The sequence below is a fragment of the Corvus brachyrhynchos genome, unplaced genomic scaffold, assembly GCF_000691975.1.
Source record: "Corvus brachyrhynchos isolate BGI_N302 unplaced genomic scaffold, ASM69197v1 scaffold46, whole genome shotgun sequence".
NCBI classification, from domain to species: domain Eukaryota; kingdom Metazoa; phylum Chordata; class Aves; order Passeriformes; family Corvidae; genus Corvus; species Corvus brachyrhynchos.
In genome coordinates this window covers 5,679,160-5,692,627 of record NW_008238838.1, presented here as the reverse complement: position 1 = coordinate 5,692,627, position 13,468 = coordinate 5,679,160, and the positions used below count along the sequence as shown (strand labels likewise).

Below are 13,468 nucleotides of genomic sequence, written 5' to 3'. Positions count from 1 at the left end.
CGTGGCGGCGCGCGTGTGCTCCCAGCAGTAGCCGCACGGTCCTGTCGTCGCCGTGCTGGGCGGCGAAGTGCAGCGGGGTCCAGCCGTCCTCGTCGGGCGCGTTGACGTCGGCCCCGTGCTCGATGAGGATGGAGCAGATCTCTGGGAGCCGCCTCTGCACGGCCATGAGCAGCGGGGTGCAGCCGCAGCCCGCCGGGCTGGTCACGCTGGCCCTGCCGCTCATCAGGAAGCGCACCTTGCCCACGTTGCCCTGCATCACCATGAGGTGCAGCAGGGTCAGGCCGTTCTCGTGCACCCTGCAGAGCTCCTCGGGCACCATCTCCTCGGGGCTCCCAGCCTCCCTGCACGGAGGTGGGACAGGAACCTCCTGGTTATCCTTTCCTAAAGGCAGGGACACAAAATGGGAGAAAAAAGAGTGAAACAGAGTGGAAAACTCCCAAGAAGGGAGGGAGAGCATGTGACTCCTGATAGAATGACATGAAATAAAGTCATTTGAGAGACAAGGAATATAAAATAAGGCCAGACATGCAGTGGGATATTTGGCCTCTCCCTCACAGTATCTATTTCCTGTATAGTTCATTTTCCTTAACTCAAAATGTCACCCATGTGGAGAACCTTATGAGCCACATCCTACAAAAAAACCAGACAATTTTTGTAGCTTCCCCTGCTTTAATTTTCAATTATAAAGTCAGTCCCCTACTTACCCCCACTCCTGGTGTCTCGGGGGAAGGTGAACTCCTCTTTGTCACTCTTGTTTTCAGAAAGGGGGAAAGAAAAAGGGTAAGACAAAGTGTTTATTTGCATCCTGTAATGTTTGCACAAAGTTCTTTGCTGCTGCTCTGCAGTTTTGTGTCATCATTTGAGAGTTTTTTATCCAATCCGATTTTTGCACCCAAAACTCAGCTGAGCAAATCATGACACAACAGGAATGGAGGAGCCTGAAGACGATCTCTGGATATCCATGAGCTTTTCCTCCTCATGCTCATTTGCTCCCAAATGCACACATATTCTGCTTCCTGACTGCACGGCAGCATCCCAAAATGATTTCCTTTGTTGTTTAGGGACCCCCAAGCCCCCACCTCTTCAGGCCTCTGGTTGCTTGCACAGCTTGGCAAAACCCCCTAAATACCAATAATTCCCAACTCCTATTTCTCCCTGTTTTCTGGGCACAGTTACTCCAGTGGCTGGGATTACATTGTGACTAGCCAGAAGCCTGATTTTTTTTCTTAGCCAGAGAAACACGGGGATTTGAAACTATTTTTTTAATTTCTGTGAGAGTTGTTCAGACTGGAACATCCTCAGTTCTGTGCCATGAGCAGAACCCCTGTGATTCTGTGTTTGCTTGTGTTTCTTTCAGTCTCTGAGGCCACCATGATAAACCCACTTCACCTGAGCAGGTCTGGAAAAGGGTTTTCCTCTCGGACTATTTAGTGCATTTGTTAATTAATTTGCAAGTGTCTTATCCCCATAAATGAATTACAGAGGCACAACCTGTGCAGACACACCCTGCAAAGGTGCTGATGTGCACCTCTGAGAGGGGAAACAGGCTCAGGATCTGGTAAGAACAAGGAGAAGACTCAGTGGAACTTCCTGAGGGGTGCTGGGGGTTCTCCTGACCTGCTGGCTCCTGGAGATGGCCGGTTTGTGGGACATCTTCCTGACAAGGCGCTCGTTCTCCGGGTCCAGCACCAGGCTCTGGATCAGTGCCAGCAGCACGTCTGTCTCCACAGGGATATCTGCCAGGGCAGAGCAGTTCAGCTGTGCAGGCTGCCCCGGGGTCCAGAGCCAGGCAGGACCCACGTGACAAGGAAGGGAAAAGGGATGAAGGGGATGTGTGACAGCAAAAGGGCACCAAGCTGTTAAATCTTGGAGATGTAGCCGGGAAAACTACCCATAAACTTATCCCCTGCTTGTCAAGCCATGGCGCTGACCCTTGGCTAATCCACATCCCAGTCCCACCTGCAAAGCTTGGCCTCTGCTTGGGGTCTTGGTCCCAGCACCTCTTCATCAGGTCGACCATCTGGTGGCACTCCCCGGGCCAATCGTCCCTGACGAGCTCCAGCCCCGGCCTCTTGCCCGCTGCCACCTTCACTATGATGGCCATCATGTTGGCCCCTGGAAGAAACCAGCACACTCTGGGTGTTCTCCCAGGGAAAACGGCTGGAATAAACATTCCAGGGGTGCAGGGCTCGTGTTTACCTGCGTAAGGTTTCTTCTGCATAAGGACCTCCCAGATGACGATCCCGAAGCTGCAGGAGAGCAGAGACCGTGAGCACTTGGGCATTAAATGCACTTACTGCTTCTACTTCTTGAGAAACGGGAAAACCAGCAAGGAAGTTCTTCAGGAGGGAAGGATTTCAACCCCCAGGCCAAAAAAATCAGGCCTTATGATTCTGCCTCATATGTCTCTCTTAAGAGTGGGGTCATCACACTCCAAAGGGTCTGTGCAGTGAATGAGTGACTTGGAGCCTTTCCTGTCAAAGTCAGGCTCTCAGTGCCTTTTTTCCACTTTATTCACATTGGGGTTTAGAGCCCTGGGAACTGCAAGTTCCTGTGGCCATGCAAATCTCCCTTTCCCTCTTGCCTTGGATCACTCTGTGCCGTAGAGGCCAGGGAGCTGAGGGCTTTCCAGACACAGACATGGAGCTCCTGTGAATGTGCTGCAAAGCTCTTTGCCCAAAAGGAAAAAAGCCAAGTTGAAATTTCTCTGCCCATTCCTGACCAAAATGAAGCTGAACACTGAGGCTGATAAGCCAGTATTGAGGTTGTTTGAAACCCAGAATGAATCTCAGCAGTGACTGGGATGAAAGAGCAGCACTGGCTGTTCTGGGCTCTGATCTCAGTCATTTTTATAAGAACTCACAGCAACAAAACAGGGTGTGATGGCACCTGGCAGTGCTGCAGCTCCCCTGGCTGTGTGTAAGAGCCTGGGGACACCCCTGGGCGCCCCGTGGCAGCCCTCACCTGTACACATCGTACTTGATCCCCGGGGGTTTGCTGTTCTGCAGGAACATTTCGGGGGGGATGTAGCTCAGAGTGCCCCTCAGAGCTGAGCTCTCGATGTACTGCATCCTGCTGGATTGCTCCATCCACTTGGACAGCCCAAAGTCCGAGATCTGCAAGCAGAAACAGGGAAAGTGCCCCAAAATGTGTGCTCACACTCGTCCCTCCTCCTGTCACCTGGACATCCTCCCATCCTTTGGGGTCAGGGACAGGAGAAGGTGCCCAGCAGCTGGAACCTGACAAAACCCTGACAATTTGCAGCCACTGAGTCCAGCTGGAGCCTTAAATTCCCAGTGCTGGCCCAGATTCCCTGTATGATCTTGAGAACACCATGTAATTTGTACACCAGCTACTTCTTAAAAGCCCCACAGGTCAATCTTTCACGGAATGTTCCTGAAGAACCTGATTTACTGGGATACTCGTTTGGCAAAAAGAACCTCTCCCTTATTTGAGAAATAACGAACCCAGCACTAAGGCCATACCTTGACGTGCATATTCCCATCCAGGAGGACGTTCCCTGGCTTCAGATCCAAGTGCAGCAGAGGAGGGCTCATGCTGTGCAGGAAATTCATGGCCAAGCCCATCTCATGGATCACCCGGAATTTCAGCTGCCAGGACATTCTGTGAGTGGGAAGGATCCTCTCCAAGGACCCCCTGGCCATATATTCCATCACTATCCCCAGAGGGCTGTTGCACACCCCGTAGATGGTGACGATGTGCTGGAATTTGATTTTCTCCATCTTGCTTGCCTCCTCCATTAGACAGTTCATGCTGGTCCTGGAAAAACGAAAACAAAACCCAAAAAATACAGTGGAAGCAAGAAATTTTATCAGTTGATTCACAGGCTCAGTAACTCTGTAGTAACTCAGTGATACCCAGCCTTTCTGAGCACTGCCTACCCCAAAAACGTTCATCCCAATTTCCCCTTGAGTTGATGATAATGGTGCCACACAGTGATCCTCTGCAGACTAAAATCTGACATAGAAGGTCTTGTGACTTCCCAAAATGAGCTGAGGTTTATTTGGGCAAAATCAGCCACCACAAGGAAAGAGATGAAAAACTTGCACTTATTTCGGTCCTTAGCAGGCCTCCAGTGACCACAGAGAGCCTGTGCTTGTCACACTCTGGTGAAATGGCTTTAAACTGCCAGAGGGCAGGGGCAGCTGGGATACTGGGGAAGAATCCTTCCCTGTGAATGTGGTGAGGGGCTGGGGTGGAATTCCCAGAGGCTGCTCCATCCCTGGCAGTGCCCAAGGCCAGGCTGGAGCAGCCTGGGACAGTGCAAGGCGGCCCTGCCCATGGCAGGGGGTGGCACTGGATGAGCTTTAAGATCCCTCCCAACCCAAACCACTCTGTGAGTCCATGAAATTCCCGGTGTTCCCCTGGCAGCAGGATGCCAGGAGCAGGCACAGCCCCGTGTCATGCCTTGGCCATTCCTGCAGCTCCACCTGTGCCTGCAGCCCTCTGTCCCTGGGCACTGTGACTCTGCTCCCAGGGGGAACCCAGGCACGTCTGCTCCTCGCTGCCAGCTCTGGCAAACTGGTTCTCCAAGCTCCAGAAGCAGCCAAGCAGCAAAGTGCCAGGAGTGCCTTTAAAAAGCACACCCTGGGAACGGAGCTGAGCTGCCAACAATTAGGCCAGGCCATTAATTGATCTAAAATGGTTCAGCCAAGCAAAATCTTCTGCCAGACTTCCTCTGGCAGGCTCCTCACAGTGAGACCTCCCCGTGGGCTGAGGAATCTCAGGTATTTTACTACAATTGATAAGACACAGAAGTAAAACTGATTAATTTGACTCTTTTTTTTCCTCCCCCAAACAAGAACAAAATGCAAATATAATATCTGCAGAGCAAACTGAGGACAGTCACTGCTCAGCCTGAGCTCAGTTGTTATCAGTAACAAGAAATCACACAAGTGTGAGATTTTTACCCAGGCAGGATCCTTCCAAGTTGAATGGAGCGAAATTTTAAATTAAATAACTTCATCAATGCAGTTGTTTCTCCATCAGCTCTGGCTGTATTGGATGTTTTATCAGCAGTGGTTGTGATTACCTGGCCCTGCTCCATCTCCAGACCCAAGGTGGGCACCAGAAGGGTCTCTGCAAGGTGAGAGACAGAGCAAGAAGTCGAGAGGAGCAGGTGCTCCATGGAGAGGAAAGAGATGTCTGGAGGCTACGGGAGCAGGGCAGTAAAACCAGCTGTAAATCCTCTGCCCCTCATCTCTAAACCTGGTGATTTGGGTGATTAATTCAGTGTGATTGATACACATCAGCCCCAATGGGCAGTGAAAGCTGCAAGTAAGTCACCAGGCTGCTTTTTGCATGTTTGAGATGCTGCCCTCAGCCCCAGATGTCAGCCCTGGTTCCTTGTGTCCCTTTGCACATCCACACATGAGACAGGGAAAGGCAGCACTCCACACCCTTTTCCCACTCCCTTTGGGTGCCAAACCCTTGACTTTCCCTGAGTTTTAACCCCAAGTCCATGCAGCTGGGATGGCCAGTGAGGAGCGGAGCAGAGCAGAGCAGGGTTACCTGTCCGTGCTGGAGTCCTGCAGCAGGTACGGGGAGCACTTCACTGCATAGACCGTCCTCCACCTCCTGTGCTTCACCTGGTACACGTGGCCAAAGCCTCCGCTGGCCACTCGGACCCAGTCATCCTCGAAATCCTCCTTGTTGAACACGGTCAGGCTGCCCAGCTGCCGGCCCCGCTCCGCACTCATGGCACAGCAGGCACAGCCCGGCTGCTCCTCCTGCCTGGCTGCTGGCAGGAGGCACAGAGGAGCTCAGGCTGCCCTGCCCTGCCCGGGAAGGTGGGGATTCACCTGAGGGGAGCCCTGTCAGCTGCTGCCAAGAGGTGGATCCTCAGTGTTGCCGCGTTCAGTTCACACAGGAGCTGCATTAATTCCAGCCTGGGAATGTGGCTCTGCTCTCTCCTCTCCAGCGCTGGGTGGGCAAATCCTCAAAGAATTCCAGGTGGAAAATGGTGCAAACAACAACCCTTTAGTGGTTGCTGAGGATGGGATTCCTCACCTGAGGCATCCGAACAGCCTGGGGGAAGAGGAGGTGGGGAAGTGGGGCTGGGTGATGCTTGAAGGGAACAGAGAAATGCACGAGGATCCTGTGCAGAACTGTACATGAGAGAGGTGGAAAACATTCTAGAAAGATGAACAGAGGAAAAAAATAAAACCCCAGAAGTAGCTGGATGGAGAGGTAGAAAACACTCTAGAAAGATAAAGAACAGAGAAAAACCCCAAACAACCAGAACTAGCACATGAGTGCATGAGCCTGAGAAAATACCTCAGCAGAAATACCAGAAATGTGGTAAACCAGAGCAGTCCCCTCAGGGATACAATAAAATCTGCTGTCAAATCCCTGGAAAAGGGTGTTTGGAGGAACTAAGGCTGGTCAGAGCAGTTCAACCCTCCCCGTGTGAGCACCAGGAGCAGCACGCACACCTTCAGCTGTAAAAGGCTTTAAAGACACTTGTCTGGGTCTTGTGAATTTGTGTCTTTAATGCCTCAGCTCTCTCTGGAGGTAACTCTGTCAAAAACGAGGTGGTGCTGCTTTCCTCAGTGCTACTGCAATACAAATAATAATTAGCACTGCTGCAGGGTAATTGTCTCACTGCCAGTAACCTTGACTTGGGATTTTTAGTTCTGCAGTAGAACCTTGAAGAAAACCTTGGAGGAAGCCTGACCCAGGTGGAAATGTGAGTTACTTCTGTTACACTGACACGAGGTGCCCCAGCAGTGGACTCCCTTCTTTGAAGGAAAGAAGGAAAAGAAAAGGGAAAAAAGCCAGCCAGGCTCTGCAGCCTTTTAGGGAGAAAAAAACCCCATTAGAACCTGATTGTTGCCAATGCCCTGGCACTCCCTGGGAGCTGCCCACCAGCAGTGATGCCCTGCTCCCCTCCACGCCCACCTGCCAAACACTGTTTTGGAGCTGAGGACAAGCACAGCATTCCCTCAGGTTGAGGCACAGACAAGACAAACACTGCGATGCTCAGGTTTTATTACAGAGAGTTCAGGAGGCGGGGAGGCACTGGGGGAACACGCTCAGTCCATGGCTGCAGAGGGGCAGCAGCTGCTTCTGTCCCTCCCCACACCTTGCAGGTGCATTTCTGGGCCAACAGCTCCGGGATGTTCCGGCTCTGACAGCAGGAACAGCAGCTGAGGAGTCCTGCTGGTCATTCCCAGCACACACAGGGAGATCCCTGCCAGAGGTGCCTTTCCTCGCCCACTCTCTCTGTGTCGCAGCTCCTTCCACACCCCACGAGGTCGCTCCATTCCTCTCCACCAGCAGCTGCTGCAGGAGGTCCTGGACAGGATGGAGCAGCCCCAGTTCCTCTGGGACAGAGGGAAGTGGGGCTGGAGCCCATTGGGGGCTCTCCACAGCACCGCCCTGGCTGCCCTCCCACAGCCAGCCCCTAAACCCCAGCGCACTCCCAGGAAAGCCTTGTTTGTATCCCCCATCCTATGGATGCCTCTCCCCAGTGCATTCCAGCAGATTCCATCTGGTACTGGAGTTCTCCGACCATTTGTGGGAACTTGTTGGAGAAAACAAGAGGACTAAAGGGAAAGGAGGAAGGGACTTGGCTCCTCCAAGGTGAGGAAAGCTGTAAAGCCGAGGGAACACATCTCTGGAGCTCTTGGGTCCTGTCCACACTCCCAATTCCATCATTTTTCCTACCATTTCTCCCTGGTGGCAGGCTCCAGTGCTTTATTTCACTGGGTTCTTCTGCCCCTGATCTCCTCTCTGCTTCCCCATTTCTGTGCCCAGCCTGTGCTGGGCTTCCAGCTCTGCTCTCCCTGGCAGCTGGAGCACTACAACGATTCCTTCTCTACCCTGCAGTTTGTGGAGTCGCTGATGCAGAAGGAAAGGAAGGAAGGAGAAGCAGGCTCGGAGCAGAGGTGGCATCTCCTGCCCCCTGGCTCAGCAGAAGCTCTACAGAAGCAAAGCAAATTCAGCTGCTTCTCTGACGGCTGGGGGAGCTGCAGGAGCAGTTCAGCTGCTCGGGATCACAGCCCATGGAATTCTCCGAACGGGGGATAACGGCTGGGCTTGGCTTTCTGCCGGTGGTGCAGCCACAGGCCCATGAAAGCACTGCCCAGGACTGCAAAGCCAGTGAGGGATCCCAGCAGGATGGGCAGCAGCATGGCAGGACCAGCACCTGGACACAGAGAGAGGGAATCGAGCAGTGAAAAATGTTCTTTGCACAAACAAGACACAAGGAGTTAGGGATGGTGCCAGTGGGTTTTGAGAAGTCTCTCGTGTTGTACCAGTTCAGTGTCACTCTTTTCTAATAGCTATAAACATCTAATTAACATTAACCAGCTGCTGTATTTCACCTGTGAACACTCCTGACCTATGGCCAACCTCATTCTGCACCAAAATGCTGCAGTTCCTTACAGATAGAGAACATTCTGCCTCATTTTTCTCCTCTTTCCTCCCCCTAAAGCTTCAGTTCCTTCACAGGAGGCATCTGGCTGTGTCTCCTGGCTGAAACTCTGTGGGATGTAACACTGATTAACCACAATATTTGGGATTTAGGAAGGTCAAAGCAAAGCTGAGGAGTTGTTGGGATATAATCTAACCAAGAAAGTTGTTAAAAAGATGCTTTTTTCCTGCAGCAGGAAAAGCTGAGCAAAAACTTCTGGAAGAGACAGAGAAATAGAACCAGGAGAGCCCCACCTTCCACTGGTTTATACAGAAACCTGTTGTTCATCCTCCAAACGGGCCCGAGGGAGACCAGGTTGTGCAGGTTTCCATAGCTGGTCCTGTCACTGGGCTGGGGAAGGGGCTCCACACTTTCCAAGCAGTCCTGGGAAAGACATGGAAAACACCTGGAAGTGTCCTGAACAGAACATCCTGTCCCAGGGCCCGGGCACAGCCCCCAGGCATCCTCAGGCACCTCTGCTGTCATTGCAATCCTTGGACCTGCACAAATGTAAATCTTTATTCTCTGATCTCCTTTTCTTAGCGATTACCAACTATTGCCACCACTCCACACCATGAACTGCTGTCCCAGACTTTAACCAAGGACTGGGTGGCCATGGGGTGACCTTGGTGTGGAGACTCTGGGAGCACCAAATCCCTCCTTGGTGCTGTGGGAACAGATCCACCCCACAGTACCTGCTCACATCCCGGCTGGCCTGGCAGGCAGACCCTCAGCTCGCAGTGCAGGTAGGCCACGGAGTGGTTCAGCATCTGGAACAGCTGGATGGAGAAGCTGGCGGCTCTGGAGCCGCTGCCCTGCAGCAGCTGGACATGTCTGCATTCCCAGGGCAGCCTGGCAGGAACAAAAGGCAAACAGCTCCAAATCCCAGCTCTCCCTGACTAAAGCAGGATCTGCTGGCACAGCTCTGCACAAACTCCACGCCACACCCCTGCGTCTACATCCAAGATACAGGAAAATCCCCCAAATATTGGCATTCCCGGCTGTGCCCGCCCTGCTCAGGAGCCCGAGAGCAGCAGAGTTGTTTCTGGGACATTGGTTTTGCTGTGGTGTGCCAATCGACCCCTTCACACCCCAGTGGGTTTACAAACCCCGGTTAATGGATCCTCCCGTTCCCCTGGCCTCGAGCAGACAGAAGAGATGCTGGTGGAGCAATGGGGACGTGGAGAAGCATCCCTGCACTGCTCTGTCCTGGGATGTGCCTCCCCAGCAGGAAGGGGATGCTGCACACCTGTGACAGCCCCTGGGGGGAGCAGGATGGTGTATTCCCATAAATCCTAAATGAAGGCAGATCTTTCCCATTCCCACCTGTGGAAGAGGCAGCACTGGGCACCCGCAGCCCCGGGGCTGGCGGAGGGGGTCACGCAGCACGAGTGGATCTGGAGCAGGGCCTGGCTGCTGTTGCTCTGCAGGGCCACCAGAGCCAGGAAGGTGTCCTGGGAAGTCTCTGATCCAGGGATCTCGGGGGCTGTGGCCCCTGCAGGGCTCAGGCTCAGCTGCACCGAGTGGTTCCCGGAGCCGCAGGAGTCACTCACGATGGCAAGGCTGGGGAAAAAGGGAAAAGGGGGGAAAAGGAGAAAAAGGGAATAAAATGAAACCCATCCAGGCTGCAGCAGCAACACCCAAAGCAGGGAGCCAGGGGTACTTGCCCATCCAGCACGGTGACATCCGAGTGCAGCCCCCTCCTCTGGTGTGAGTCGCTCCCCAGCGCTCCAGGCTCCAGTGTCACCGCTGTCCCCAAGCCCTCAGCTGCTCCGTCTGTCACTTCCCTCGTCGTGCCCCCCTCCTCTGCCCCCTCCGTGCTCAGCAGCAGCTCCTGGGCTGAGTCAGTGCCCGCAGCATCCAGCCAGGGATCCCCCGGGAGTGTCAGAGCTGCCAGGCTCCCAGGGGAATTCGAGGGGCTCTCTGGGGCCGGAGGGACCTGGATGAGGTCCCTGGCTGGGAGCAGCTCAGGGTCATTGACAGCGGGCTGATGAGTGCCCTGATTAACGAGCCTATTAGCAGGGACAGAAACTGCTCTCGGTGTGGGGGGCCCGGCAGCAGTGCCAGGGCTGGAGTGGGCAGAGTCCTGTTCCATGGCAGCGTCCTCCAGAGGGGGGGACACCTCCTCCCGGCAGCAGTGCCAGGGCTGGAGTGGGCAGAGTCCTGTTCCATGGCAGCGTCCTCCAGAGGGGGGGACACCTCCTCCAGAGGGGGGGATGGCTCCTCCAGAGGGGGGGACACCTCCTCCAAAGGGTGGGATAGCTCCTCCAGAGGGGGGGACACCTCCTCCAGAGGGGGGGATAGCTCCTCCAAAGGGTGGGATAGCTCCTCCAGAGGGTGGGATAGCTCCTCCAGAGAGGGGGACACCTCCTCCAGAGGGGGGGACACCTCCTCCAGAGGGGGGGACACTTCCTCCAGAGGGGGGGACACTTCCTCCAAAGGGTGGGATAGCTCCTCCAGAGGGGGGGACACCTCCTCCAAAGGGTGGGATAGCTCCTCCAGAGGGGGGGACACCTCCTCCAGAGGGTGGGATAGCTCCTCCAGAGGGGGGGACACCTCCTCCAGAGGGTGGGATAGCTCCTCCAGAGGGTGGGACACGTCCTCCAAAGGGTGGGACACCTCCTCCAGAGGGTGGGACACGTCCTCCAGGGGGAGTCTGGGTGATGCTGGGTGTGCAGCAGACACGGTTGCCTGAGTGGGCAGCTGCCTGCTGGGCACTGCCTCTCCTCTTGCTGCCCCCTCACCCTTCCCCAGCGCTGCAGAGAGCACCCCTGAGGAGCTGAGCACCCCGTCTGGGGCAGGCTGCAGGGCTGGGGTTGGCAGGTGAAGCCGCTCTTTGCCTTCGAGCGAAGCAGCGACTCTGTCACCCTCGGCTGCAGGGAGAGGAGTCCCTGCTGCTGCTGCTGCTGGAGCCTGGGCCGTGCCCTGTGTGGGTTTGGGATGTCCCTGCAGGGCAGTAACAGAGCCTGTGGACACAGATGGTTGGGCTGGAGTTAAAGCCAGGCTGGAGTTGTTCCCCGGGGCTGCTGAGGGGGGCTGTGGTGTCCTTGTGTTGAACACGGCTGATGGAGACATGCTGGTTCCCAGGGATTTACCAGCTCCTCTTTCTCCTGCACTGGTGCTGGTTTCAGCTGGCCTGGTGCTTTGTCCCGTGCTGGTCTGTGAGAACAGCCCAGCAGGAGCTGGGGAAGGTGCAGAAGAACTGGCAGACATCCCTGCATGGCTCACCACAGCCAAAACTCTCCCAGAAATTGGCGTTTTCCTTTGGACCTCTGTGGAAAGCAGAGTCTGCTCTGGTGCCAGTGTTGGTCTCTGTGTGGTTATAAAGGGCTGAGGCACAGTGGAGGTGAGTTCCAACTCCAAACGTTGAGTGAGACCAGGTTTTCCAGCAGTGATGGGGGTTTGAGGTGCTGTGGCAGGCACAGGGACTCCAGACCGAGCTGTGCTGCTGCCCTCTCTGGAATCGCTGCGCTCATTCCCAGCTGGAAGCACGGAGGAAGCTGAGGACGTGCTGGGAACAACTGGTGATGGCAGCACCTTGGTGCCTGGGAGCCTTTGTGGCCTGGACTGCAGGGTTTTGGTGCTGGGAAACGCCCTGGGCGGGGGACTGGGGGTCAAACACCCCGTGCAGGGGGCATGGGCAGAGCTGGGGGTGGGCACGGAGCCTCCCTGTCCGTGCTGGCCCTGCCCTGCAGCCCTGGTGCTGCTCGCAGGCTCTGGGGAACCGCGGAGTCCCTTTGCTGGCAGGAAAGGAGCTGCAGATGAAGATTGTGGCCTTCCAGTGGTGAAAACCACTTTGGGGGAAGACTGGGGGCTCTGAGTGGACACCAGCTCTGGTGGCAGCGGGGAGGTGCCAGGCTCTGCTGACAGGGGAAGCAAAGCAATGCCTGTGGCCTGCTGGGGATGGGGAGCAGGAATCTGCATCTCCTCGGGCAGCCTGGGCATGGTCTGCGCTGTGGGGCTCATCCGTGGGTCCAGCACATGACCTGGGGCTGAGGTGACAGCTGGGGACAAGCCCCTGAGGGCTGTAGGATTAGGATCAACTGGCACTGGCTCTGAAGTTACTTTTGCTCTCTCTGCTTCTTGCTTGGACACAGTGGACAGAGCAGTTTCAGGTCCCACAGACTTCCCACTGGGATAAGAAGAACTGGTTTTCACTGGGATATCCTGGCTGCTCCCAGTTGTCCCCACATTTGTAGCCAGGTGGGCCACTCTGTGGTCACCCTGAGGAGAGGGCAGCACCTGTGAGTGTGCTCTGTCACTGGGCAGCAGGACAAACACAGGCCTGACCAGAACCAGGCTGGAAGGGCTCAGGTGCTGTAGGTTTGCAAGCTCCAGCGCTGAAGAATTGGATGCTGCCAGGATTTGCTGGATGGAAACCAGCCCCCCAACACTGGCATTTGGGAATTCTGTGGGGAGAGGGGAGTCCTGCATGGGCTGCAGGCAGATCATGCCATCAGTGCTCTTCAACACAAAGGACAAGAGTGGGGACGAGGGCAGCAGGGTCAGGGGGTCACCTCTGACTGTGCCAAGGTTCCTGGCAGCTGCATCGAGGGACATCCTGAACTGCTGCACCAGAGCCTGGGCCAGGGGTGCTGGGACCTCACTGGGCACCCCTGGGCCAGGATGTGCTGTGATGGAGCTGGGATGGCTTCCCTGGGCATGGGACGAGAGCAGGGTTGGAGCAGGAGCTCCCGGCTTGGTGGGGCTGGGAGGGGGAACTGCCTGGTCCCTGTGGCCGTGTGCTCCAGAGGGGCTGGGCACGGGGCTGGCTGCTGGGGACACTGGGGGAGAAGGAGTTTTGCTTCTTCTCCTGGAGTCGCGCTCTGTGCTCACCTGCAGCATCCCAGCCGAGGCTCCCTGAGGTACAGGAGGGGCAGAAGCTCCTTGGAGCCGGGACCCAGAGCCAGGAGCTGTGGATGAGGTGGTTGGGGTGTGGAGGCCTCTCCCAGCAGGGCTGGGGAGGCCCATGGGCTGCATCCCAGCACGAGGAGGAGCAAAGGCACCGGGAGGCTGAAGCCCTGCCGGGAC

At 55.5% G+C, this 13,468-nt stretch overlaps 3 protein-coding genes across 3 annotated transcripts in view; all 3 read right to left on the bottom strand.

Moving 5' to 3' along the window:
- Positions 1 to 6,198, bottom strand: part of ANKK1 (ankyrin repeat and kinase domain containing 1) — an 8,121-nt gene extending 1,923 nt beyond the window's left edge. Inside the window, exons 1-8 of the mRNA XM_008637028.2 lie at positions 5,533 to 6,198; positions 3,486 to 3,780; positions 2,965 to 3,116; positions 2,200 to 2,249; positions 1,960 to 2,115; positions 1,618 to 1,736; positions 705 to 750; positions 20 to 381 (exon numbers count right to left, since the gene is read on the bottom strand). Coding sequence (XP_008635250.1) covers positions 20 to 381; positions 705 to 750; positions 1,618 to 1,736; positions 1,960 to 2,115; positions 2,200 to 2,249; positions 2,965 to 3,116; positions 3,486 to 3,780; positions 5,533 to 5,720 — 1,368 coding nt within the window. The 5' untranslated portion in view covers positions 5,721 to 6,198. The remainder of the gene's footprint in view (positions 1 to 19; positions 382 to 704; positions 751 to 1,617; positions 1,737 to 1,959; positions 2,116 to 2,199; positions 2,250 to 2,964; positions 3,117 to 3,485; positions 3,781 to 5,532) is intronic.
- Positions 6,199 to 7,752: 1,554 nt separating this feature from the next.
- LOC103618602 (uromodulin-like 1) lies at positions 7,753 to 10,197 on the bottom strand (the record flags this gene model as incomplete). The annotated part of the gene is made up of 4 exons (XM_017738376.1): positions 7,753 to 8,170; positions 8,692 to 8,821; positions 9,133 to 9,289; positions 9,764 to 10,197. Coding segments are annotated over 4 exons (873 nt in total), but the record flags the coding sequence as incomplete, so codon positions are not given.
- A 124-nt stretch (positions 10,198 to 10,321) lies between these two features.
- Positions 10,322 to 13,458, bottom strand: LOC103618601 (proline-rich protein 36-like). Its single transcript, XM_017738375.1, has one exon. The coding sequence runs from the start codon at positions 13,415 to 13,417 to the stop codon at positions 10,322 to 10,324; it is 3,096 nt and encodes a 1,031-aa protein (XP_017593864.1). The 5' UTR covers positions 13,418 to 13,458.
- Positions 13,459 to 13,468: the final 10 nt, after the last annotated feature.